Genomic DNA, 24,985 nt, shown 5'->3' on the forward strand with positions numbered 1-24,985 from the left:
CGCTGTTGCCAAATCTCTAACACATTACGAATTTCAGGAGATGCGTGTCTTTGTAATTCGGATCGAACAAGAAGCATTTTAAGAAATCATATCGTAATTTATAATATTTTATACTATTACACATATAAATTTGTAATAATGCCACTTTTATGTAAATTTCAAATAAAAACTACCTATTGTAGACGAAAATTTCTTATAGTTTTCTTTTATGTTCTAAAAATCCCACATATATATATATATATATATATATATATATATATGGGATTTTTAGAACATAAAAGAAAACTATAATAAATAAATATATATAATCACATTTTCATGGGCCCGATAAATGCCATATTTTTGGACAAGTCATGTCCAAAAAGATAAATAAAATACGGTAATGGAAATTCTCGGCCGAGTAAGTTATGGGAAAAATCCGGACAATTGGTTCGAAATGGGGAAGATTTTTTGAAAAACAGAAAAATCGCAACTCCCATAATATGCATAATATCGAATCCGTTTTAACGTATGATAACTCGTAGTACCTAATACCGAAAAATGTTTTCTAAATAAATTATTGATACGACCAGCCATAACTGCATGGGTTCGAAAAACATTTTCACCGGACAAAAAAAAAACGTAACTTCCTTAGTAGACACCTTAACAAATCTGTTTAAATTGTTTGTAAATATAATTATTTTCCAAAACTTTGTCTAAAACAATGCTTGATAAGATGCTTGGTGTTGAGAAGGATAGAAAAATATTTTTTGTACCATGATCGCTATTAAATTCCTTCGTATTTATTTCATCCATTTTACGTATTATGTTCAAGAATCGATTAAAATATTTTTGCTGACTAAGGAAGCCATGTATTTGAAATTGCTTGTAGGACAGAACACCACTTATCTAAACACACGACCCTGTTTCCTCTTATGACAAGACACATCTTTAACAGCTATTTCCACGGAAACTGTAGAAGCAATTGAGATGGGGCTGCTTTTAAAAACTAATTCAATTCATTGTGAACATTTTTCTCGCTTTCGTCCCCCATCTATCTTTAATAGAAAAAATTTTTTCCGCGGGTCAACTTTTTGATGTTTAAGTTTGTGAGAAAATGCATTTCAATATATTAAAAAAATTATTTAAGTGAAACCTGTACAGTTTTTGTCTTAACATTTGTTCGGTGGCGTCCTAAGGCATTAATTTACTAATAAAAAAAATCTGAATGAAATACACATGTAGGTTTTCTTTTTTTGATGTGAAACATATCGGAATACTTCAAAACAGTTCGCAGCGAATAAGTTATGTTTTTTAATTTTTTCGGACACTTAAAATATTGTTAAGTATTTAAAATAAGCATTGCCTGATGCGTATTTTGATTCTATACAATATGAAAAAAAAAAAGCTTGGTCCAAAAATTAAAATTTTAAATTTCGTTTGATATTTGGCAACAACGCACGAAGAAACAAGGACAGTGCTAACGGCAATCGGTGTGTGTTAGAGAGAAAAAGAATGCGCCCATTTACTTCCACACTGCAATCTAAGAGTGGGATGCTCTATACACATGGCCGAGTTCACTTGTTCTAGAGTGCGTGTGCTGGCACCGGGCGATGTCCACAAAAAATGAGATTGGAGTCGTGAGCCGTACGCTCCGAAATCAAACACGTCAAAACTTTGCGAGTGTTCTGTAGCGCTAATGTTCCCTTCGTTCCTGCCTGTTTGGTGTTCCGCGTTGTGATCACGCACAGTCGCTGGCCGAACAGGCTTCAATTTTTAAATACAATGATTTTGCTGTTGCAATAGCGCCAATTAAATAGAACTTATTTTGCCATGCATCCATTGCATCATGCAGTATATTTTAAATAAATCCGAGTTTAACACCTAGACTAGCCTTTTTTATATATTTTTTTATCAGTGCAAAACTAAAATTGTGGACATTTTTACTGTACACCTTGATATTCACCAATCCCTTAACCTGACACCTAATTACTATCATCACAAATAATTCTTTTTCTTTCTTGATAGAGCATATCGGATTAATCTATAAAATAAATTGCAATAAATTTTAGCACTTATTATTACATCGGATCCTTCTCATAATTTTTTTGTAATTTAGCAACATTAAAATAATCCGAGGCTGCTAAGTAAGTATCTGACTCAGGAAATCACGAGTATAAACTTCACAACATGAATTTCAAGCTGTGCCACTCATAGTACATTCTATACGTACTATTCAGGTGAAAAATTTCTCGCTCTTTGAGTGTCTCAGTTGTTTGTGAAGGAAATGTGGCTGACAATTGCAGTGGGTTTTCTCTTGGTACTATCGTTCCCATCACTTGTAGGCTTCCACACAGCAGGCTTCATAAAGCCTCGTCACGCATCCATCTACTGCTAGTCAAATGATCAGGTGGTGGTTATTAGACACACGTATCTTTGATTAGATAGTAGAATATGTAATAAAAAATTAATTCTTCTAATAACAAACATCTTGAAAAAATCTGTGATAAATTTGTAAAAGAAAATTTTCAGTTTATGAAGACTGTTAAAATAAAATAAAATTGTCTGAATCGCATTTGTTTGAATTTTCAATACCGCTGTTATTAAAACTGAGCTTATTTTAAGCCTAAAGCGTATTCAGATAAAGGCTGCTTAATCCTGCGAGATTTATTTCAATTTGGTGAAGTCTTCAACTGTTTGTCATGAACTTTTGAGGTGGGACAGCTTATTAAGGTCTTTTTACTGGTCCGAGAAAAAAGTTGTAAAATATCTGTAACTAAATGCTAGCTGGAGCATATTCTGTATAGTAATATTACTGAAAGGATAATATGCGATATGTGATATTTGGACTCTTAAGGAATGATGGTGAGAAGTTAGCAAATTGGAAGCAGCTCACTCACTTCTGGCGTCTTCTCGGAAAGTACTGACGAGATTCGTTAATAATTTCAAAAACAGTCGTGACTCTAAAATCCTACTTACCAAAAGAAGAATTGCTTTGACTCTGAAATTTCTGCGATAGTAATTACTGTGAACCCTAGTTTTTTGAGGTTTCTGAGGAGCGGACTTTATATCACGACACTCAGCTGAAAAAAGTTTGAACAGCAGAAGTAGACACCAATCTTAAAGGAAGAGATAAGTTTAAAATATTTCATCTTCACATTTATACTATGGCATTGTTCAATCGTGTCAATTTATAGTGAACGATCATTTTTAAAATTGAAGACCCAAAGTTTTAAATCAAGTGTTACGAAACATGAATTCTTGAATAAATTATGTTTCTATATTTAACTATAATTGGTCTACTGAAATCACTGGAATTTAGTGACAAGACTTTTTTTTTTTTTAAATATGTGGCCTCGTGGAATGCTAAGATATGTTGTATTTAATGTGTACCATCTTCAAACACAATATTAATGTACTTAAAATAATTACTTTCTTCTGAAGACATATATAAATAAGGTCTTTTCTTGAATGTATTTTAAAAGTAATTTTTTTTGGGAGAATGTCTAAATAAACAGGACCTCCTAAGAATACAAAATTAAAAAAATATATAATTTAGGACTTCGCAGCACGTCTCTTTCAGCGTGGATTCTAGTTCAGTTTTGGTACGTTTGAATTTTTTCTGCTGTCATCCTGAATATGACTCCATCTTGAGTTTTCTTTCTATATCCGTTGGAACACACTGGTTCTCTGCACAACTTTCTTTTCAGTGAGTCCATATATTTTCGTTTGGATTAAGCCTGGGCTTTGGTGATGTGTTTCAATTACTTTGAGACAGTTTTACAACCGCCAACTTCACAATGAAAGATTTGTGCCTTGGGTCATTGTCCCGATTAAACTTAAAACCATATCTGATGTTCAATTCGCCCGCACTTTTATGATTTTTTTCCCACAGTGCCGTCAATTAATGTTGGTAAAATAGATAAACCAATAAAATTTATATTTGTGTATTCTAAAAACTGGTCAACTCAAATTTTTGACTGATACATTATCAATCTCACGAGTCATTTCCTGTGTAGCTTGTTGAAGGCTCTGTGACAGTTCAACCAGCGCCAACAAAAATAACACCGCCTTCGCCGAAATATATTGCAAATTTTTCATAACTTGGGTTGGGGGAGGGAGACATACCCCAATTCCCCATTTGCCCCCGCCACTTGCCTCACTGTCTTTATCATATGTGTTGAAACATTCTTTATTTTCATTCTCACTCTGTTTTAGTAAGCCTTTCGTTCATTACTTGGATCCAACGTTTGTCGACAGCGAGGTCATTAGAGATAGCTTCACGGAATAGGGATATAGGGTGAGGTACCATCCCAGCATGCACTTGGAGCGACTTCGGCAAACTGTGGAAAACCCGGGTCCTCTAGGTTCAGTGACAAGTTTCTAAGACTCTAGCCCTTTAGCTCTCAACACACAATTAGTCAGCAGCTTTTTGTCTACTATGAGCACACTTTCTTTTCATCGACATTTGTCTGATCAACATATCATGTGAAAAAAAAATACTTAAACGCAACACTCATTGGCTTTTTCCCCGGTATCCGCGCCCAGAATTCTTCAGAGTTGGCGTGCTAACCAACGGTGCTGCTTCTGTATTTTTCTGCAAGTTTCATTTTAACAATTTTTTCTGATATCTATGTTTGGTTTGCCACTTGCCGTACAGCTAGCCTGTCATGGATGCTATTTTAAAACTGATAATTAAGAATTAGAATTTCGGTAATCGGCTAGTGTATTAGACGATGAGTTTTAAGAATCACAAGGTGAAAGCACGATGTGGGGAAATTAACTTCGGGATGCGACTCTTGTGTATTGGTAGTGTATACCTTTAGGGTGTTCACCCTTTAAAGTAATAAAACGCGCTGGCCAACCGATTCCGAAAAGAAAAAAACAACCTTTCGAAAATTTAAGCACAGTTTGTATACTAGTGAAGTCATATTGGCCACATGTGCAGCGGCATAGGAGGTAACGTAGTTGCTTACCTCTCGGGCGCTCGGGTTTCGATTCTCGCTGGCAGTAATTTTATTAATAATTAAAATAAATAATCTGTTTGGAAATGTTATTAATTTAAATATAATTAAATTTCGATTTACTAAAATTATTTATTAATAATTATTTGATATTCAATTTACGGTAGTAATCCAATCTATGTACATAAAATAATAAAAATGAGCTTAATAAGAGTTAAAAATAGTGCTTATAATAATCTAAAAGTTAAAATTTGTATCAATACATTTTATGGATGACTATAAAATCATTGACAATTTTTTTACAACTTGCTTAATTAATAAAAGATGATTGTTTACATGATCAACTATTGCAGAGAAATAATAAACTCTATAAACTGATAGAAACGCAACTGCTCACTGTCAGGCCAAAACCGGCTTCAACAGAATATTGTGTAACTGTTCGAATGGAAATTTTTTAAACTTTTAGTTACATTTTAATGACAAGTCATAATTTTTATTTATAATTATTTTACCCATTTTATATTTAAATGATTGACTTATTACTGCAATTTAAATATCAAGTAATATATAATATAAAATTTTAATAAATAATAGAATATTATTATTTATATTTAAATTAATATTTGTAATCAGTAGGTTTATTATTTTTTAATTATTATTAATAGTGACCGTCATCGAGAATCTAAAACGAGCATATGGGTAACAAACAAGTACGTTACCACCTGCATTACCAAAGCCGTTGGACACTTAACTTCACTAGTATTAAAACTGTGCAAACATTTTTAAAGGCTTTTTCTCGGAATTTGCTGGCCAGTGTGCTTCATTATTTTAAGGAGTGGACGCCCTTACGGTATACTGTCTTATCCTGAAGTGAATTTCCCAAGTCTTGCCCTCTCCTTATCAATGTGCAACTTTTGAATAAGAAAGTCACCCTAAACGTTAGCCTTGTTTTTAACTTGGGCAAACTTTTAAACCATATCGACCGCGTATTGCCGTTCATTATTCGTTAGTCCTATTGTCTGTGGTGGGTTAGCTTTGAGCTGACTGGTATAATGCACTGGCCATTGCCGTTGTGCATGCTTGGTGAAGAGTGGGAATACATATTTGACAAGTATGCGAGGGAAAATGTCTGGAATTTCATCTTTGACTGAAGTAGAAAGCGCCAGGATGTGAGCGTTGTATCGGCATCGGCGTTGGATTTTAACTTCAACTTTTGCATTGATCATGAATGGTTTGTCTGACCCTGAGGATATAAACGAGTCAGCAATGGTTCTTTGCTCACTTTTGCGTCACGGTCCTGAGGCGAGGAATGTGGGCGATGCGATGATAGGAACCTGACCTTAGAATGACATACTAAATGAACTCACAGTTGACAGTGACTTTTTGTAGTGATTACGATTATCCTAGTTTTTTCTTCCTGGTGGTGGACGTGGAAGAAAATTTTATGGTTTTGTAATGGACACACACGCACATAGATCTGGCGCTCGTTTGGCCAGATTAATAAAATGATGGTTATTAAGAGCCTTTGATTATGTGTGATTTGAAGAAGAAAGGGCTGTATTATTGATAGGGGTTATTCATAGCATGATTATGTAACTTGTGTTAAATATTAACAAATAGTGGGTAGCCTGCGTACTGTTCAGAGATTAAGAATAAGTCGTCACCACTCCTCGTTGAACACGGGATAATGCATGTTTAAATATTTTGAAAAAGACTCAAATCATGTTGAATCGCAGCATATGCCTTTGGAATACTGACGAGGTTGAAACAAGACTTGCACACAAAACCTTAGCATGTGCGAGATTTCAGTTCGAGGTTCCTTAAATCCAAGTTTTTAATTGCAGTCGTATAATATGGTTCTGCGCACCACTTTTGTCAGTACAACATGGTCACCTTACCTCAACATGCATTTCCAGGAACATTGAGGAACTGTCCATTTTAAAACACTGGCGGAGTTGATGGCGAAGTGTTATGGCTAGCTGCAAATATGTTTGCAAATTTATTTTTTATTTGAACAGTATTTAACTGAGATATACATTAAATGACATTCTAGTTATATTATTATTTTGCTCTTAACATTAGGTACGATCAGTCTCTGCCTAAACTTCGCAGCTGTTTTGTCTTACGAAGCTTGAACTATTCGTCTGTGCTGTGATATTGTTCTACTGCCTTCCACGGAATGATCTGTGCTGTCTATGCACTTAACCTTTGACATCGGTTGATTTGATTTTTCTGTGTTTGTTTATTCGTGGTTTGTTTTCCATTTGTCAGGTTTTCCCTAGGATGTACAGTATAAACCAGAAATATTGTATGTCCAAAATATTTTAAATCCATCGTCCACATTGCCACAGTCATTCAAAGAACTGAAATTATTTGTTACATTTACGATTCTTTAACATTTTTTTATAATATCTTAAGTAGAAATTAGTTTTAAATTATTATTGTAGACTTTTTTTTTCATTTTAAATGTTATCTTGACCTCTTACACTTTTTTTTTATAGTTCTCGAGGTACGAAAGAGTTCCTTTGAAGAGCTGTAAGATATTTTTTAATATCTACTGGGAAGATAATAACTTTGCATTTTACACATTAAGTTTCGGAGCATATTTTGTGCGCAGGTCGCCGCGGTTTGGTAAGAATACTCCGTAAAGAGGTTGCAACAATGTCAGCAAGGTAGCTTGACGGGCTTTGAAATGTCGAAAATTCCCCTTAACTGGCCATATCTCCCGGTGAGCGGTGAAGTCAGCTAAATACAGTGTCCACAAACTTAACGAACCAGGTGGTCGCAACTGTCATTTCGGCGAATCGGGCTTCGTCACAGGGCAGATAGTTGGTGTGAGCTGTAGTACACCTTTCACCTCTTGAAGACAAGCGAGCACAGTGCAGCATTTTTCTTCCACCTAACCAAAACTTTTCCCACGAATAGGTAGTTCGATTTTTAACAGTCACTGCAACATGGCATTCTAGTGTTGCTGTGGGTTTGTTTTAGTAAGCAATGGTACTCTGCTGACCAAATAAAGAAGTAGGGCTGTTTTCATAGATGAGGCATATTTTAAAAGCACTCTTCAGAAAGATGCACACTTGTTTTAGCTTCAATAAGATTAGTTACCCAGTATCTACAGGATTGGTGCCTTTGCACGCATCCATTGAAGGATGCTTCTGGTGGGAGGTTACTAATCTAAGATACTAAAATTAATTAAAATTCATTCAACACAATTATTACATGTTCACCAAATAATTTAAGTGACAAAACACTCACTTCAGTTACCACATTAATCATTACCAACCAACTTATACCTTACATAAGCCTCTCCAATTTAATTCTTTATCTAAACAGAGAGCTTCAATTTTTTTTCCATAACTACTAAACATAATTATCTTAAAAATTAAAGAGTAACTAAACCAAGGCCGAAAGTCCTTTTGGGAGCTGGTCTCCTAAGGATGCGTGGCTTACTACATTCTTGGTGACTGATAACCTGCCTCAGCTCGTCTATAACCAACATGTGACATGCTGATGAACAGCGACTCCTCTCCGACTGCACTAATGAAAACATCTCGAACACGAGAACTCTACGATGGCCTCCTCCTGACCTGACTGAGAAACTGAAAAATCTGTATCTCACACTTGTACCTCGAACTCATTACGACTTGTAACCTCTTGGTGTTTCCCCGTCCGAGTGAAGGCACACCTTCCAATCCGATCTCTTAATTTAGGGAAGGAGTTCATTATCCATACTGTACAATTTCTTTCTTCCGATCTCATTAGTCAGTACCACTGCTACTTCCGACCTGATTACACCCTCGTAAAGGCATCGTTTATGTCGAAAAATGAAAAACAAAAAAAAATTGGGGATATTATTACAACACTTGTTCCTTCAAAAGCCCACACTAGAAAAGATGGGCCAAAAAGTTGCAAAAGAAAATAAAGAAATTCACTCATTCGATATTTTTAAGCAATTGAACTTGGACGATTTCCGAATTTTGTATAGTTGAAAGTGGAGGGGGTCTGTCTTAAGTCGGTTAGTCGGATGGGAAAGAACGTCCGACCCTCCTGAATCTGATTCCAACTTTTTTGTTTGGACCATCAACGTACTCGCTGCACAATTTGCCATTTTCTTCCTATGTATAGGACATCGGATTGGATTAGAAGGTGTGTCGGGGCCTTTAGCCAACGACGACACCGATTTCACTCTCCGAACCGCGAACTATCGACTCGTTACCACGGGGGGCCTCGCCTGTCCGAGTTAGCCCCGCATAATGGCTGGAATCCGTCCTCCAGAACAAGCCAGTGCCGCCTCACTCGAATTTCGTAATCCTTGCCCAGTCCAGCTGATTAGACCCTCTAACGTTTTAGACCAGTGTGTTGAAGGAATCTGCTCAGCCATGCTCTGTGACCCCACTAGACCGAGTAGCTCTGCCTGGCCAACAAACGAACTGAGGAGCCCACTCATAGTACTTACTGCACAGTGACTCAAAACTAGAAGTTAAATACGACAAGACTGAATAATTTTGGAACATGACACTACCCCTCGTTATTGGAGCGACACTCCCATCGAGCTAATTTAAACTCAAAATTCTCATAAATTAAGTAAAATCAAGACCACTAAAACCAGCAAAGTGGGGTATCCTATGAGACTGGATGCACCGAAGACTACCTCAATAAGTTTTAAATAATTTTTCATAATGCATGTATTCGTGGTAGCATGTTATAAAAAGTTCTGCTTTTAAAAATAACTACTACAGAAATGATTTTTTCCCTCTTATTTAATGAAATTTGACAATGATAATTTTCTAGGTTCTGGACAATTGTTAGGTTGCTGATATTGAAATGAGCTAATAGAGGCTCAAAGTTATTCTAAATATTTAAAACCTATGTGATAAACTACGCAGGTAGTGATGACAGTGAGATTGCATTTTGTTTGGTTGTTATGACAGTACAAATATGTCCGAGCATGTAATTTTATGCATAATTTTGAGTATGTATCCATTTGTAATGAACTATAAAATATTTTCCTCACTGTTGCATAATGATTATATAGTCATAGCGAGGATATTTTGTGGTTAATTCCTTTATTACTAGTTCTTAGTATAACTATTGTGTGCTGAGAGTTAAAGGCTATCTCTTGGATTAGTGTACCTTCATACAATTGCTCGCCGTATTATATTAATCCTGTGCATTAGAATGATTAAGAATTTTGTTTGATCTTAAGGTTATCAAGTGTAGTTTTGGAATTGTAACTTTTTCCCTTTCAATGTTTAGTGAAAATATCTCTAAGTAGAGGTACGAACGAAATGTAGATCTATGTTTCTACACATATTTTAAATCGCCATTTAAAAATAAATAATACAATTACTATTTTTTTAATTTGTGACCCTTTCTTTTAGATGATTGATCCCTGCAAAGTTGGATATTGTCCCATCTTGTATTGTAATAATTGTTCTACTGCTAGCTCATCCTATTTTAAGATTTCTTATCAGTAAAAGTAAGAAGAAATTTATTTTTTCTATTTCTATTTAGCTGATTTGTTCTGTCGATGGTGAGGTCTGAATGATACTAACACAAAACAAATCGGAGGTATCGGGGAACGAATCAGCCATGACCTATCATAAAGAACTATCCCAACATTCGTCTAGAGTTTGTGATCTTGAGAAACCATGGTAAACTGAAATCAGGATGTTTGGACTCAAGAGATTCGAACCCAAGCCCTCAGTAATGAGTCCAGTTTCCTATTCGTTATTCCAGTTCGTTATTTAGTCCAAGATTATAAAGTAGCCATATAGTATACTGGCCTAGGCAGGATGCTCGAAATCTATGGGGACAAATTTCAGGAGCTGATTTATAATAGCATTCCAAGGAACCAAGGAAGACCATGTACATAGTCGGGAAATGGTCACTAAACCTAAAATATTGGAATTCATTTCCACATGACGTATCAGTTACATCGAATACTCAAGTGGCTGCCATTGGTAGAAAAGGCAAGCGTTACACTGACGACTCCAAGTTTCAATAACGCTTATCACAGCCCTGGTATACATGTTGCAATGCCTCCAGATCAAAACCGACTCTATATATCGTAATCTCTGAAGGTCACCAGAGATAGAAGTGAAGATAATTCAAAACTGTACTTCAAATCGAAATTGTTCAGCCCATGTCACATTCACTCCCATGCCACATTCACTTCCATCCTCCAATAGGCTGTTATTCAGATCTTTTCTCTGAATATTTGATTACTTGCGATGGACCGGTCACATGACATATTCAGTCGCAGTATGCAGTGGCGTAGCCAGGATTTGCGTATGGGGGGTGTTAAGAAGCATGGCCCACCCGTATTAAAGCGGGGTGTCCGGCAGTCCTCCCCCGGGAAAATTTGGATTTTAAGGTGTAAAATAGTGCTATTTTAGCAGTTTTCGGTACTTAAATTTAAATATTGTAATGGTAAAAATTTTATTAATTTTAATATGAAATTTGTTTGAGTGATGAATAAGAAATTAATTAAAGATTTGGTGCTAGGGGGGGGGGGGGGGGTTCGAACCCCTAAACCCCCCCCCCTGGCTACGCCCCTGGCAGTATGTAAATTCATTCCTTGTGGGTTTCATGCTCGTGCTACCCATTGATAATAATTACAAAATTTGACCTATAAAATTGCCTATTTACAGCATTTATCATGGTCAGGGAGATAACTATATGCATGGAAAAGAAATATTAACTAGTTTATTTAAAATAAAAGTTGAAGACTGAATATTTCAAATGACTTACTAAAAAACTTGATTAGTGTTCTTTCATTTGTATATTTTTTACAAATACTTGAAAACTGAATTACAATTATTATTCGATAATTTTTATAATTATATGGAAGTTGAGTTTATAACGGTTCGTTGTATACAAAAATAAACAGATGTTCCGCCAATTTTAGTTTTTGTTTTATTTTTTCACAATAGAATGCACCAACGATTCCAAACACTTCCAAAAAAGGTTACTCACTTATTCCACATACATCTGCCCGTCGAAAAATGCCCGCGGTTCGCGTGATGAGAATTAACGAAAAAATAGCGTCCTTCAGCAATGTTTTATTACAAGTACACGAAGATGGTGCGACGTCGAACAGGGCCGCACCCAGAAAAAACGAATTTCGCTACGAGCCGAACGCCGACGAAGGTGGCCGCAATTTCTAATTTAGTACTGTTCGAAAGAAAATAAAACAAATTAGGTTGACTTAATACTCGGCCTGGCTCTGACCACCAACGTTAAATTATCTGTTCAACAAATTACTTCATAATTTGGCGAGAAGCCACCGAACGCGACCTACTCGTGCAGCGTTCGACGGACGACTGGTGTAGTCTTGTCACCGTCTCCTCCACGCAGGGAGTAGTCACATGACCTCACCGACCAATCATACGCACGCTTCATTCACGCTTACAGATACAAGCCAATCAGAGAACAAATTACAATACATGAAAAACCCTGTACACACAGAACTCGGGGCTTCCCTTGATCTGTCTCTTTTCAATTTCACATCGAAATCGGGGACTCCCATTCTCATTCTCTCTCCCACACCGTGAGACAGCAGTTATCACTCAGTTCCTACGCAGTGGGGAAATTACCGTCTTTATCTCGGTTGGCAGGGAAGCACTGTTTCTTTCTCACTTACACTTACAGGCCTCTCATGCCTCTCTTTCTAACCATCACACCAGACACAGTACCGTGTTCTAGAATAATTCCACACGTTAATTAAGATTAAGAACAGCAATCATAATACAAATTACTTTACAAAATTTAACTTATTTAGAAAAAACCTGAAAAAGTAGGCCTAAACCGGCAAAAATCTAGTACAACGGCTCATTTGTGAATAATTACATAAAAAATAGTAATGATTAAAAATGTCTAATAAAATACAAAATATTTTCTTTAAACACGTAGCACGTGCAAATAACATATATTAATAGCCATAACGTCTGATTATACTGTCTCATAACATACACAGCACTCTAAAAACATTAACTTATTTATATTTACCTATACAAAAAGAAGTTTAAAATAAAATTATTTATTTTGGAGGTCAGGGTTCTGCAACGCTACAAGTTTTAAATAAGTTGGTGAAGCCGTCCGATATGTCGCTATCAGGCCGTATATGTGAATATGTTTTAGGAGCTTTATGCCTGCTTGTATATTTTGTATTAGAAGTCTAAAAGTGCTGAAGGATTAAAGGCAACAGTGGCCATAATATCATGTGCCTCATCCCTTCTACATGTAAGATAATGAACTGAAGTGCAGTATTTTCGTTGGCAGTGTGCCTTTATGGGACTTTCGCTACAGTACCATTTTATGACAAAATAGGTAATTATAAATGCATTTAGATGTTTTTACTGTTCACAAGACTTTAAAATTTGCATTATTTAATTTGACATCAAGGCAGATTCTACCGTGTTATACAGAAATAGGATATAGTCACTTGAATGTACCTTAATTTTAGCTACACATGACTGGGTCCCATGTTTGCAGTATTATTGGCTTCTATTATCTTTAGGTGTATCAAGTAACAAGTGATTTAATGACTAATTTGTATGTTGATCTGTCACCAAACGATAACACAAATTTTACAGGTCGGAAATAAGACATATTTTTAGTTAGTTTTAATATAATCAAATTTTAAGTTTTTAATGTGTTTCGTAAACCAGGTATGTACAAAGCTCTTTAAAGGAGTACTTGTTTGTCCTAGAAGCGGTGTCTGAGGAATGTGAAGGCGAGAGATTGTACCATGCATTAAGTTGGAAGTTAATTCTGGCATTCGGGCAAAAAAGCAGTAAGCCTATCTTATATAAGTTTGGCCTGGTAAGGAGTCTCAGTGTGGAATGACTTTTACAAATCTGGTTTGAGGCAGTGTGTTTGAAAATATTGATAAGCCCGTGTTTTTCGGATTGCATTGTTTGCAACCATTATCAAGGATGGTTTACAACTGAAGAACTAGGGTTCTGACACATTTCACAAAACTCAACACCTAGCAAATATTAGAACTGTAGTCACAGAATTATCTTAGAAGTCATAGAATAGAAAACAGACTGTAAAAAAATTGCAACGCATACAACACTGCAACAAGACAATTCAACAGAGCCCTGCAAAACACCTAACCATCTGGTTCGGCAGAGAATTTATTCTCACATGGGCCAATCAGATAAACCTGTGAATGGACACTGAAAAAGAAATGTGCCAGAACATTTGTCCTTCACTTTTTACCAACTTTGATAATAGCTGAATCGTGACATGGTGAAATGGGATCATTTTCAAGACATGGCCTCGAAACAGAATCAATCAGTTATACTATGATCTAGACATCTAGATTATTAGTTCAAATTTAAATTGGTTAATTGTGGAAATATAAGATAAAACATATTTTGTAGATTTAAACATTTTAAGCTTAAATTTTTTACCTATATTATTCTAATATATATTTTTGAGTTTTTTATATACCGATATGTTATAGCTGTTTTCTTAATTATGATTGAATTAAATTAATTTTTTTTTTTTTACAAAACCAATCATCCATGAAGAAATGAAGCGGGCCAGCTGTCAGGAGACAACACATAAGCAGAAAATGGCGAAAAACGACAGTTCTCCAGAGAAGGCTGCTGCCAAAACCACCTCCCAGGAAGAGATGGAGGTGATGCCAACACCGCCAGCAGCGGCGACGAAGCAGCAAGCTGAAGGTCAGGTGCAGCCAGACCCCAAGAAGTTAGGCGAGCAGCACAAATCCTCCGCCGAGGAATTATCCGGCACAAGCTCCCAGGCGGAGAGTTTCTCAACGGTGCAGGAAGCTGGTGGTCAGGTACGGCCAGAGCCCAAGAAGTTCGGCGAGCTGCACAAATCCTCCGCCGAGCATTTCTCCGGAACAAATTCCCGGATAGAGAGTTCCTCAATTGTGCAAAAAGCTGAAGGACATGTGCGGCCAGACCCCAAGAAGGTCGGCGAGCAGCACAAATCCTCCACCAAGGATTTTACTGGAACAAGCTCTCAGGTAGAGAGTTCCTCAACTGTGCAAAAAGCTGAAGGACATGTGCGGCCAGACCCCAAGAAATTCGGCGAGCAGCACAAATCCTCCGCCAAGAAGGATTCCTCCGGAAAAAACTCTCGGGCAGGGAGGCTGGCGCGGTTGCCAAAAGCTGAAGGTAAGGTGCGGCCAGTCCTCAAGAAGTTCGGCGAGCTGCACAAATCCTCCGCCAAGAAGGATATCTCTGGAGCAAACTCTCAGTCAGGGAGTCCGGCAGAGATGCCGCAAGGTGATGGTCGGAAGATGACAAAAGGCCCCAAGAAGGTCGGCAGGCAGAAGAAAACCTCCATCAAGAAGGATTCCTCCGGAACAAACTCTCAGGCAGGGAGGCTGGCGCGGTTACCGAATTATGAAGGTAAGGTGCGGCGAGAACCCAAGAAAGTCGGCGAGCAGCACAAATCCTCAACAGAGGATTTGTCTGGAACAAGCTCTCAGGCAGAGAGTTTGTCTGTGGTGCAGGAAGCTGGTCAGGTGCGGCCAGACCCCAAGAAGGTCGGCGAGCAGCACAAATCCTCCACCAAGGATTTTACTGGAACAAGCTCTCAGGTAGAGAGTTCCTCAACTGTGCAAAAAGCTGAAGGACATGTGCGGCCAGACCCCAAGAAGGTCGGCGAGCAGCACAAATCCTCCACCAAGGATTTTACTGGAACAAGCTCTCAGGTAGAGAGTTCCTCAACTGTGCAAAAAGCTGAAGGACATGTGCGGCCAGACCCCAAGAAGGTCGGCGAGCAGCACAAATCCTCCACCAAGGATTTTACTGGAACAAACTCTCAGGTAGAGAGTACCTCAACTGTGCAAAAAGCTGAAGGACATGTGCGGCCAGACCCCAAGAAGGTCGGCGAGCAGCACAAATCCTCCACCGAGGATTTCACTGGAACAAGTTCTCAGGTAGAGAGTTCCTCAACTGTGCAAAAAGCTGAAGGACATGTGCGGCCAGACCCCAAGAAGGTCGGCGAGCAGCACAAATCCTCCGCCGAGGATTTCTCCGGAACAAGTTCTCAGGTAGAGAGTTCCTCAAATGTGCAAAAAGCTCAAGGACAGGTGCGGCCAGACCCCAAGAAGGTTGGCGAGCAGCACAAATCCTCCGCTGGGGATTTAACTGGAACAAGCTCTCAGGTAGAGCGTTCCTCAACTGTGCAAAAAGCTGAAGGACATGTGCGGCTAGACCCCAAGAAGGTCGGCCAGGAGCACAAATCCTCCGCCGAGGATTTCTCCGGAACAAGTTTTCAGGTAGAGAGTTCCTCAAATGTGCAAAAAGCTGAAGGACAGGTGCGGCCAGACCCCAAGAAGTTTGGCGAGCAGCACAAATCCTCCGCCGAGGATTTAACTGGAACAAGCTCTCAGGTAGAGAGTTCCTCAACTGTGCAAAAAGCTGAAGGACATGTGCGGCCAGACCCCAAGAAGGTCGGCCAGGAGCACAAATCCTCCGCCGAAGATTTTTCCGGAACAAGTTCTCAGGTGGAGAGTTCCTCAAATGTGCAAAAAGCTCAAGGACAGGTGCGGCCAGACCCCAAGAAGGTTGGCGAGCAGCACAAATCCTCTGCTGGGGATTTATCTGGAACAAGCTCTCAGGTAGAGAGTTCCTCAACTGTGCAAAAAGCTGAAGGACATGTGCGGCCAGACCCCAAGAAGGTCGGCCAGGAGCACAAATCCTCCCCCGAGGATTTCTCCGGAACAAGTTTTCAGGTAGAGAGTTCCTCAAATGTGCAAAAAGCTGAAGGACAGGTGCGGCCAGACCCCAAGAAGTTTGGCGAGCAGCACAAATCCTCCGCCGAGGATTTCTCCGGGACAAGAACCCAATCGAAGAGTTCCTCTGCGGTGCAGAAAGCTGGTCAGGTGCGGCCAGACCCCATGGAGTTTGGTGAGCAGCACCAATCCTCCAAGGATTTCTCCGGAACAAGCTCCCAGGCAGTAAGTTCCTCAATGGCGCAGGAAGCTGGCGATCAGGTGCAGCCAGACCCCAAGAAGTTATGCGAGCAGCACAAATCCTCGGACAAGAATGATTTCTCCGGAACAAGCTCCCAGGCGGAGAGTTCCTTAGTGGTGCAGGAAGCTGGTCAGGTACGGCCAGACCCCAAGAAGTTCGGCGGGCAGCACAAATCCTCCGCCAAGGATTCCTCCGGAACAAACTCTCAGGCAGGATTTCCGGCTCGGATTCCGCAAGCTGAAGGGCGGAAGATGACAACACGCTCCCGGAAGGTCGGCGAGCAGCACAAATCGTCTGCCGAGGATTTCTCTGGAACAAACTCTCAGGCAGGGAGTCCGGCGCGGATTTCACAAGGTAAATTTCGGAAGATGACAACACGCTCCAGGAAGGTCGGCGGGCAGCACAAATCTTCCGCCAAGAAGGATTCCTCCGGAACAAACTCTCAGGCAAAGAGTCCGGCGCGGATGCCGCGAGCTGATGGTCGGAAGCTGAGACCACGCCCCAGGAAGGTCGTCGGAAAAAAGAGTACCTCAGAACCAGAAGTTATTTCACTTATCTCTCCGCCTTCGTCCCCTGAGACGCACAAAAATTGGGAAACTACTGAAGAATATACAGCTGGACTATCTCGTGCAACATCGTTCGCGTCTATCGCCACAGCTGATTTACCACATAAAAGTCAGTCTGCGCCCCTATCCCGTAGGCGGAAATCTTCAGGAACACCGTCAGATGCTGGTGAGCCGTCATTTAAAGGCTGGTCTGTCGCATCTGCAAAGCCTGTAGTCAGACCTATACTTCCCGAATCGTCAGCGAGTGATTTGCTTTCGTTGGTGGAGCGACAGGGGGCCATGTTGGCACGCATGGAGGCAGAAAATGCTAGACTGCAAGAGCGAGCGGGAATGCAAAACGTTGAGCTGTTGCTCAATAATTCTGAGCGATTGATCAATAATTTTGAGCAGTTGTTGCCGCGTTTAGATAATATAAGTGCTAACCTGGAAGAACGCCCGAATGGGTGTACATTAGCTCCTAAGTTAGAGCGACTGCTGCAAGATGCTGGGAATATGGGGGCAGAGCAAGTTCGTTTCCTGGCGTGTCTTGAGGAGACGAATACTAACATGAAGAAGATTCTCACTAAGCTGGATGATATAGACCTGCATCTGAAACCTTCCAAGCGCTCCCCAAGCCATTTGGTACCCTAAATGAGTGCGCCAGATAGACCAAGTAAAAAGCCAACCAATTGTGTGTGTTTCTGACTTTTTGTCTTTGTTTAATAATAATACTTTGCCAGTATTATTTTCTAAACAATAACAGAAGTGGAAACTGGACGAAATAACTTTACACAACAACTTACCTCCTGTATAAGCACAATGTTTGATAACACATTACTTAAAAAAAGAATCTTATGTGCATTATTTTCATCCATGTTCTCCAGTTATGAGAATAACTTAGTATTTACTTTTGTTTCCTAGTTTGCACTATTATATGTTTTGTTTTTTTTGCATGTGAAAATTGATGTAAACAGTTGAAATAATATTTGAGAACCTAGCTACCAATCATGAAAAATATTTCTTTTTTTTAAAAAAAACTAAAAAAAATTTAAAATACTGTTCAGTATTTGCTGGAAAGAGCCGCAGATTCGATGCGTATGCTGTCAAAACAATTTAGGAAATGCTTCAGCACACTACTTTTTTTAATTCATCGCCAATAGCTTTGTTATTCTAAGTTCGTACTGGTGAAATTTCCAAAAGTTTGGATTCTATATTGAAAACATTGCTGTAATAATCAATCATGGCTAATGTTAAACAAGCAGGCCCTTTTCTTGAATAAATTATTATACTTTGACATTTCACTAGACTAGGTTGCAAATTTTAAGCATTACCAGTCTACTCATAGATTTGCCACGTTGTGTCCGAATGGTACAAAATTTTATAAGCATTTATCATACCCGACCCCATATATAATGGCAATCAAACGTTCCGTTCCATTCCATCCAATTTTTTGCTGTGAAATGATTAAAAGATGAAATATTGAGTACAAGTTGTTGGAGGCTGATGTTTGTTATCCTTGCGGTAATCATACCTGAGGGCTTTGCTGGCTAAGCTAAGTGCTTGCTATCTTCCCCTACCAGTTATTCATGTAACACACAGTGTCTTCCAGTGAATTTGTGCCACCAACCAAGTATTGCCTTGTTTTCGGGAGCGACTTTGACACAGGCATGCCTCGAGTCTTTAATGTAATTAACGATCAAACTGTCTCCTTTCTTTGGACACTCTTGAATGTCTGGTCTGCTCTCTATTCTGTGTATTTGTTAAAGTATGAAGTTAACACCTACAATTCTAAATTATGTGCTGTGATGATTGGTTACTAGCTTGATGCCAAATTACGCATCATTTAAATACTAAAATCAAAACAACATATTATTGAAAAAATAGCCATATGTAATAATTTTAAGTGCAGTTTCTTTTTAATATAAAAGTTTTTAATATTTTTTTCTATGTGTAGCTTACTGGTATTTCCATATAGTTTTAAAATTTAAAGAGTTCAGTGTTGAGCTAATGTTGCTATTTTTATATAAATAAAAAAAATTGTAAAGGTTAAATGTTGACTAATATCAGCATAAAAACATTAAATACTTATCAGATAAGGTGCTGAAATCTTGTTCTGATAACCCTAGGATATCTTAGTCCTGTTAAGTCAGTTAATTGGACTTTTTTTTAATTATCGCCCAGAGATTTTGAGCCTCGGGTTCTAGGGTCTCAGATATAAATGTTAAATAGGCAGTGTTTAAATGTGATTTTATGATACACTGTAGAAAGGACTACCTGTATTAGGGAGCAACATAATTGCCATTCTTTTGAGAATGTAATAGAAGCCTCTGTTTATTTAGGGCTACTCTTTTTACTAGTTTTAGGTATAAACCAGTGATTTTCAAATGGTTTTTTATATGCGTTGTATTGGCATTATTTTTTCAACCCTGTACTTTTTTAGTCTATTTAGTAAACCTCAGGACTAAGATGAGAGATTTCTTGAAGTTTTTTTAGTGTTACGAACTGATGAATCTTGTGCCATTTGGTTTATGGGGTTCAGTTTGGGTCAGGTGTACCAAACCTGTACTGTCTACCATAAAACAATGTATTATGAACAACTTACCTCATTTTATGTAGAATAGTGTGGATGATATTGTGTAATCCTGAACGTTTAAATGAGTTAATGGTATGGTAGGCTACTTATACAAGCAAATGTTGGGACTTGCAACATTGCGCCCTGTTTGTCACGTACTTGTTTCGCTCTTGACACACAAGGCTCATCACCGACCATGAGGAGATTTACCGTGTATAGTGGCTACGTTGGTTGCAGTAACTTGAGATTTGTCAGGAATTTCTTGTTGAAAATTTGACATAATTGAATGAGGAACTGTTAACTTTATTATTATTACTCGACATTATCGTCTCCTGGGATAAATTTTTGTGCTTTTTGGTTATAGTGTAGTTAACATCATTAAAATATTGAAAATTTTTAGATTCAACTACTCTTTCACACAAAATCAGTTAATAATTGATTAAACTTAAAGTTTAAATTTTGGTAGGTGCAGTACAATTTCCTTTCAGTTCTTATTTTTGTTAAACATAGCTTTTAAAAAGGCAGCTGTTGGATTGCGGGAAAATCCATCGCTACAAACATTTCCTCACTCATAATCATGATTATGCGCTGTCACTTTGTTGCCAAAACAGATTTTACTATAGTACGATGGCATTTTTTTACTTATTTCTTTTCTTTTTCATGTTGGTGATATGTTGTGCGGCTTAACATTTTCTCTGGTTTACTCGATCATAACGTTTAAAATAATTATTTCATAAAAATTCTAACTTAAACACCAGTTAGCCATGGAAGTAGTATGTTGGACAATGAACAGTCGCATTGATAGCCAACATTCTCTTGCTTCGTCTATCATAATTTACTGTGTTTATAAAATAGTTTTTGCATTACATGGATAATTTCTGTAAACTGTGTTCAGGTTAACTGTCGTGGTAATCGAACCCGGTTCCTTCATAATGAATCAATTTTTTTATTAATTTTTTTTCCGCCAGTTCACCCAGCTCGTTTGTTTTCAGTAAGTATGTAAAGTACACGAGTCGGTTGTAATCCGGACAGAGTTGAGTGTGTAGGCGAACATCCTCCAGGGCGGTGTGATTGGTCGTAAAGCCGCAAGGGATAGCTGCAGCAGCGCCCCGCAGTGAAGCGAACGCCTGGTGCAGCTGTTATTGATTTTGAATCTCGCAGTCACGTGGGCGTGCGGAGGCGCTTGTATACCGCTTGTATACCACCACTTACCGTCTACCGGCCTACCTATTCTAAGTACGCATTCATTTGAGAAGATTTTTAAAACACGTAATTTCTCAAAATGCCTTTTACTGTCTTGGATGCTTTTCATCAAAATGTATTCGAAATAGGTTCACAGAATATGCTGAGACTTCGTGTTATTGGAGGAATTTTGTTAAGGTAATTAATTCGCTGATTATTATAAAAATTTTTTTGTTAAAACGAGAGAGATTCCGCTCCAGTGTTTTTAATATATTTCCTAATTGTTGGCTGCTATAAATTTTTTTTTGCTATTTTTTTACACGATATTAAAACATGTAAATAATGCCTCTGCTATATTGTAGCATTTTAATGTTTCAATTATGTCTACGTTTGTGAAATTCAAAACATAGTCAGTTCCTAGGACATTTTTATGGAAGGAAATACAAATTTTTAAATGGATTAAAAATAAACACACTTCGGGATGGATTTATACATTTGACGCGTTCGAAGCTGTGCATCAAACAAAGCATTAATGGAGCTAAAATCTCGTGAACTCTGTTACAAATCATCCGGTGTCTTGGCGAATAAACTGGTGTTTTTTTTACGGATACTTTAATTAATTTGCACATGGGTTAAAAGTTTTAAGTTTCAAGTCTGCTCAAACGCTCCTATTCCTCCCACGTGCAGCGGTAGTTCATAAACAGTTGTTTCTACCTGCGTACCTACCTTCGAAGCTTAACTATGTCCACTCGAAATTAACGGTGGTAGCCGACCAGCCAAATTTAGGATGCCCCACTAAATTAGACTAAAGTGCCGTCTCTGTCTCTCTCTGGTTACGACATGCGGCGTGAAGCCTCGGAAGGTATCTTGGCTTGGCCGCGCGCAGCCTGGCGCTCGATCGATGCACAGCACTCGCAGCTTATCTTGTCTGCGGCCCAGACAGTCGCTGTCCTTGTCAACCCACGTGTCTGGTTTCCGAGTGCCTCGCTCCGGACCCGGCATTGCCAACCTCTGCCGAGTTTCCCCCACACTCCTATTTATTTTTTCTAATTTATTTTTTATTTTGTTTTGTACTCCAGTACTCTAAAATCGGGTAAAAACAAGTTTTGATATTGTTGTTGATATTTAATTTATATTCTGGTTCAGTTTAGGTTTTTTTTTTAACTCGAAATGATTGAATACGCACACAAAACGAAAGATAAAACTAAACCTAAAACTACGTTACATAGTGTACAAATTGGTCAGTTTCATTTAGCCTTGTGTGTCAGTGGCCACTACCCTTCCGTGATAAGCTAGCTCCGAAGGGTCGATAGTTCAATCTTTCGATAACCACAAGTCGACTTAATATCCAACGAGTCAAGCTTATCAGTACTACTCAATGTTAGCGCTATAGTTATTCACAGTTTAAGTTTTAACAACAACGAAGGTGTTTACATGTTAAACGCAACAAAAAAATTCTTAATGCAAAAGAATTTTTGAGTAATTTTAATACCAAAACAATGTTGTGAAGTAAAACCATTTTTAAATATAAAATATCAATCTAAAGAATTGATTTATTTATTTATTTTTGCTTTGAAAGAACAGAGGAAAAAGTGTGACTAGCTCAAGCTCATTACAAACGTAAATTTGGTAGTTTTTAATTTTTGTTTTGTTTTACCTTGTTAATTGCTCGTGAATTCTTAATGCCCTACTGTAAACGTTAAAATTTTTTCTTATTGGCAATGTTTACTAATAGTGCTGAAGTTCTGTGGATGATTGCATTCTGTGCGTAACGAAGTTAAATTTGTTTACATTGTATGGAACATTTTATAAGTTAAATGGTTCACATCGTTCTGGTATAATATATTACCTGAAAATTTTTATGTAATTGTCATTTCTTATCCTTAGATGTAAGGTCTTTGTTTTTTGTTTTTAATGTTTGTGTCCATTATAATAATAACATATTTGAAAAAAAAATACTTCAGTTACAAGTATGAAACAATTTCTTGTAAGGTAATTTTGAAGGGAAAAAGTTGTGTTTAAAGAAATGTGTTTTTGGGGGTCTTTTAGTATTTGTAGTGCTTTTGTTCATGAGAACGACTGTGTACTGTTTTACTTTTCAAAATATGTAGCTACAAATATTTTGTAAAATGTATTTTATACTTTACCTATGCAAATAAATACATATGTAATTTTGACTTATTAAGATACAAGTATGAAACCATTTCTTATAAGTTAATATTGAAAAAAAAAATGTGTAAGGAAGTGTTTTTGTGGCTCTTTTGGTATTTATGCTTTTGTAGCTTTTTTTTGGTGTTTGTAATGCTTTTGTTTATGAGAACGACTGTGTACTGTTTTACTTTTCAAAATATGTAGCTACAAATATTTTGTAATATGTGTTTTATACTTTACCTTTGCAAGTACATTTGTAATTTAGACTTAAATGTGGAAATCCTTTCATTTAAACTTATTCCAACAACTATCCTTGTTAATCTTTTCGTTCAATGAATAAAATAATTTTAAAAAGAGGCCTTGTGACTCTTCGACTCTCAAACACAGATCAGGGAACTGGGACCAGGAACTGGCAATGTCTGCCTGGAAGAACTTCGGGGAATCTACAGAAAACCAAAATCAGGATGGCTGGGCTGTGATTTGAGCCCCTATCCTCGGAAATTGATAATCCAATGTCAAATCTCTTCCCTAACACAATATTTCTAATATTAATGCAACACAGTCAGGAACAAACTACAAAAAAAAAAACCTTTTTTTTTCTACACCCGTCTTTACGAAACCTTACAGTTACATTACAGTATTATAATATGGTATTAATATTTCCCATATTTTTTATAACATTAAAAGTAATTTACTGGAATTTTTTTTACCAAGATACCAAATATGAGATCTCAATACGTTAGTCATTGCATGACTGTGTCCATATGAAAATACTTGCCATTTTATGTTGTAAATTTGCTAAGGTGTGAGCCAGATAAAACTGAAGTTACTGCTATTTTTTGTTGTGATTGTGGATATGAATGTCAGCAGCTGATCACAGGATAAGATAGAAATCACTGGGCTATTATTGTTTCTCATGAAGTAAGATTGTAGGCTTTCGCGGTCATTGCCTAGTACACTATCTTGGTTTTTGTGAGCCACATCGAAGTGGTAGATTGCACCGATGTTTCGTTCTGCGTTTCTTCAGGCATGTTCAGGGTTGAGAGATCAATGCAAAGCAAAAAGTACTGGCTTGGCTTTCGAGGTTGAGCTACGTCGAGGTGGTAGATCGTGCTCACTCAAAAATAAAGGTTTTGCACCATCTGAGCTTTTAACAAACATTTGTGGGTTATGTTGTGCATGTGAGGTTCCACAGTACATGGAAATAAACATATGGAAGTTGGAAATAAAAAAATCTTTGTAAACAGATATTTAAAAAACGGTCCACTTAGTTAAAGTAAATGCAAACTCAGTCGTTAAGTAACCAATATTCCATCCAAGGCATTCACCATTGAGACATGAGTTTGGATCACTGGCTGGTCGAGACCATGGCATGAAAAGAATACAGTGTACTCATGTTGTATAGTACATGTCAACGTTTTGGCCATTAATATATCGAACGTCTTGTTTGCTAATACTGCCATCAAAGCCTTCTGTCAGGTGCACAGTTGGGAGATCGTACAACTTTGCATTCCCAAGTTTTTAGTTTTGTTTGTGACTATTTCATAAAATTTTCAGTATTAAGTTTTCCATTTTATAAATTAACAAACATGTGGCTGCTATTGCACTGTTTGTAAACTAATG

The 24,985-nt window shown here is 37.7% G+C and overlaps 2 protein-coding genes across 4 annotated transcripts in view; both read left to right on the forward strand.

Annotated features, from left to right (window-relative positions):
- Positions 1-24,985, forward strand: part of LOC134529137 (trehalase) — a 469,230-nt gene that overhangs the window by 245,515 nt on the left and 198,730 nt on the right. The gene's annotated exons all lie outside the window — the stretch shown is intronic.
- Positions 306-23,634, forward strand: LOC134529135 (uncharacterized). The gene is made up of 2 exons (XM_063362906.1): positions 306-14,991; positions 15,457-23,634. The coding sequence occupies exons 1-2, from the start codon at positions 14,491-14,493 to the stop codon at positions 18,106-18,108; spliced, it is 3,153 nt and encodes a 1,050-aa protein (XP_063218976.1). The 5' UTR covers positions 306-14,490; the 3' UTR covers positions 18,109-23,634.

The sequence above is a fragment of the Bacillus rossius genome, chromosome 2 (assembly GCF_032445375.1).
Source record: "Bacillus rossius redtenbacheri isolate Brsri chromosome 2, Brsri_v3, whole genome shotgun sequence".
In the NCBI taxonomy this organism is placed as follows: domain Eukaryota; kingdom Metazoa; phylum Arthropoda; class Insecta; order Phasmatodea; family Bacillidae; genus Bacillus; species Bacillus rossius.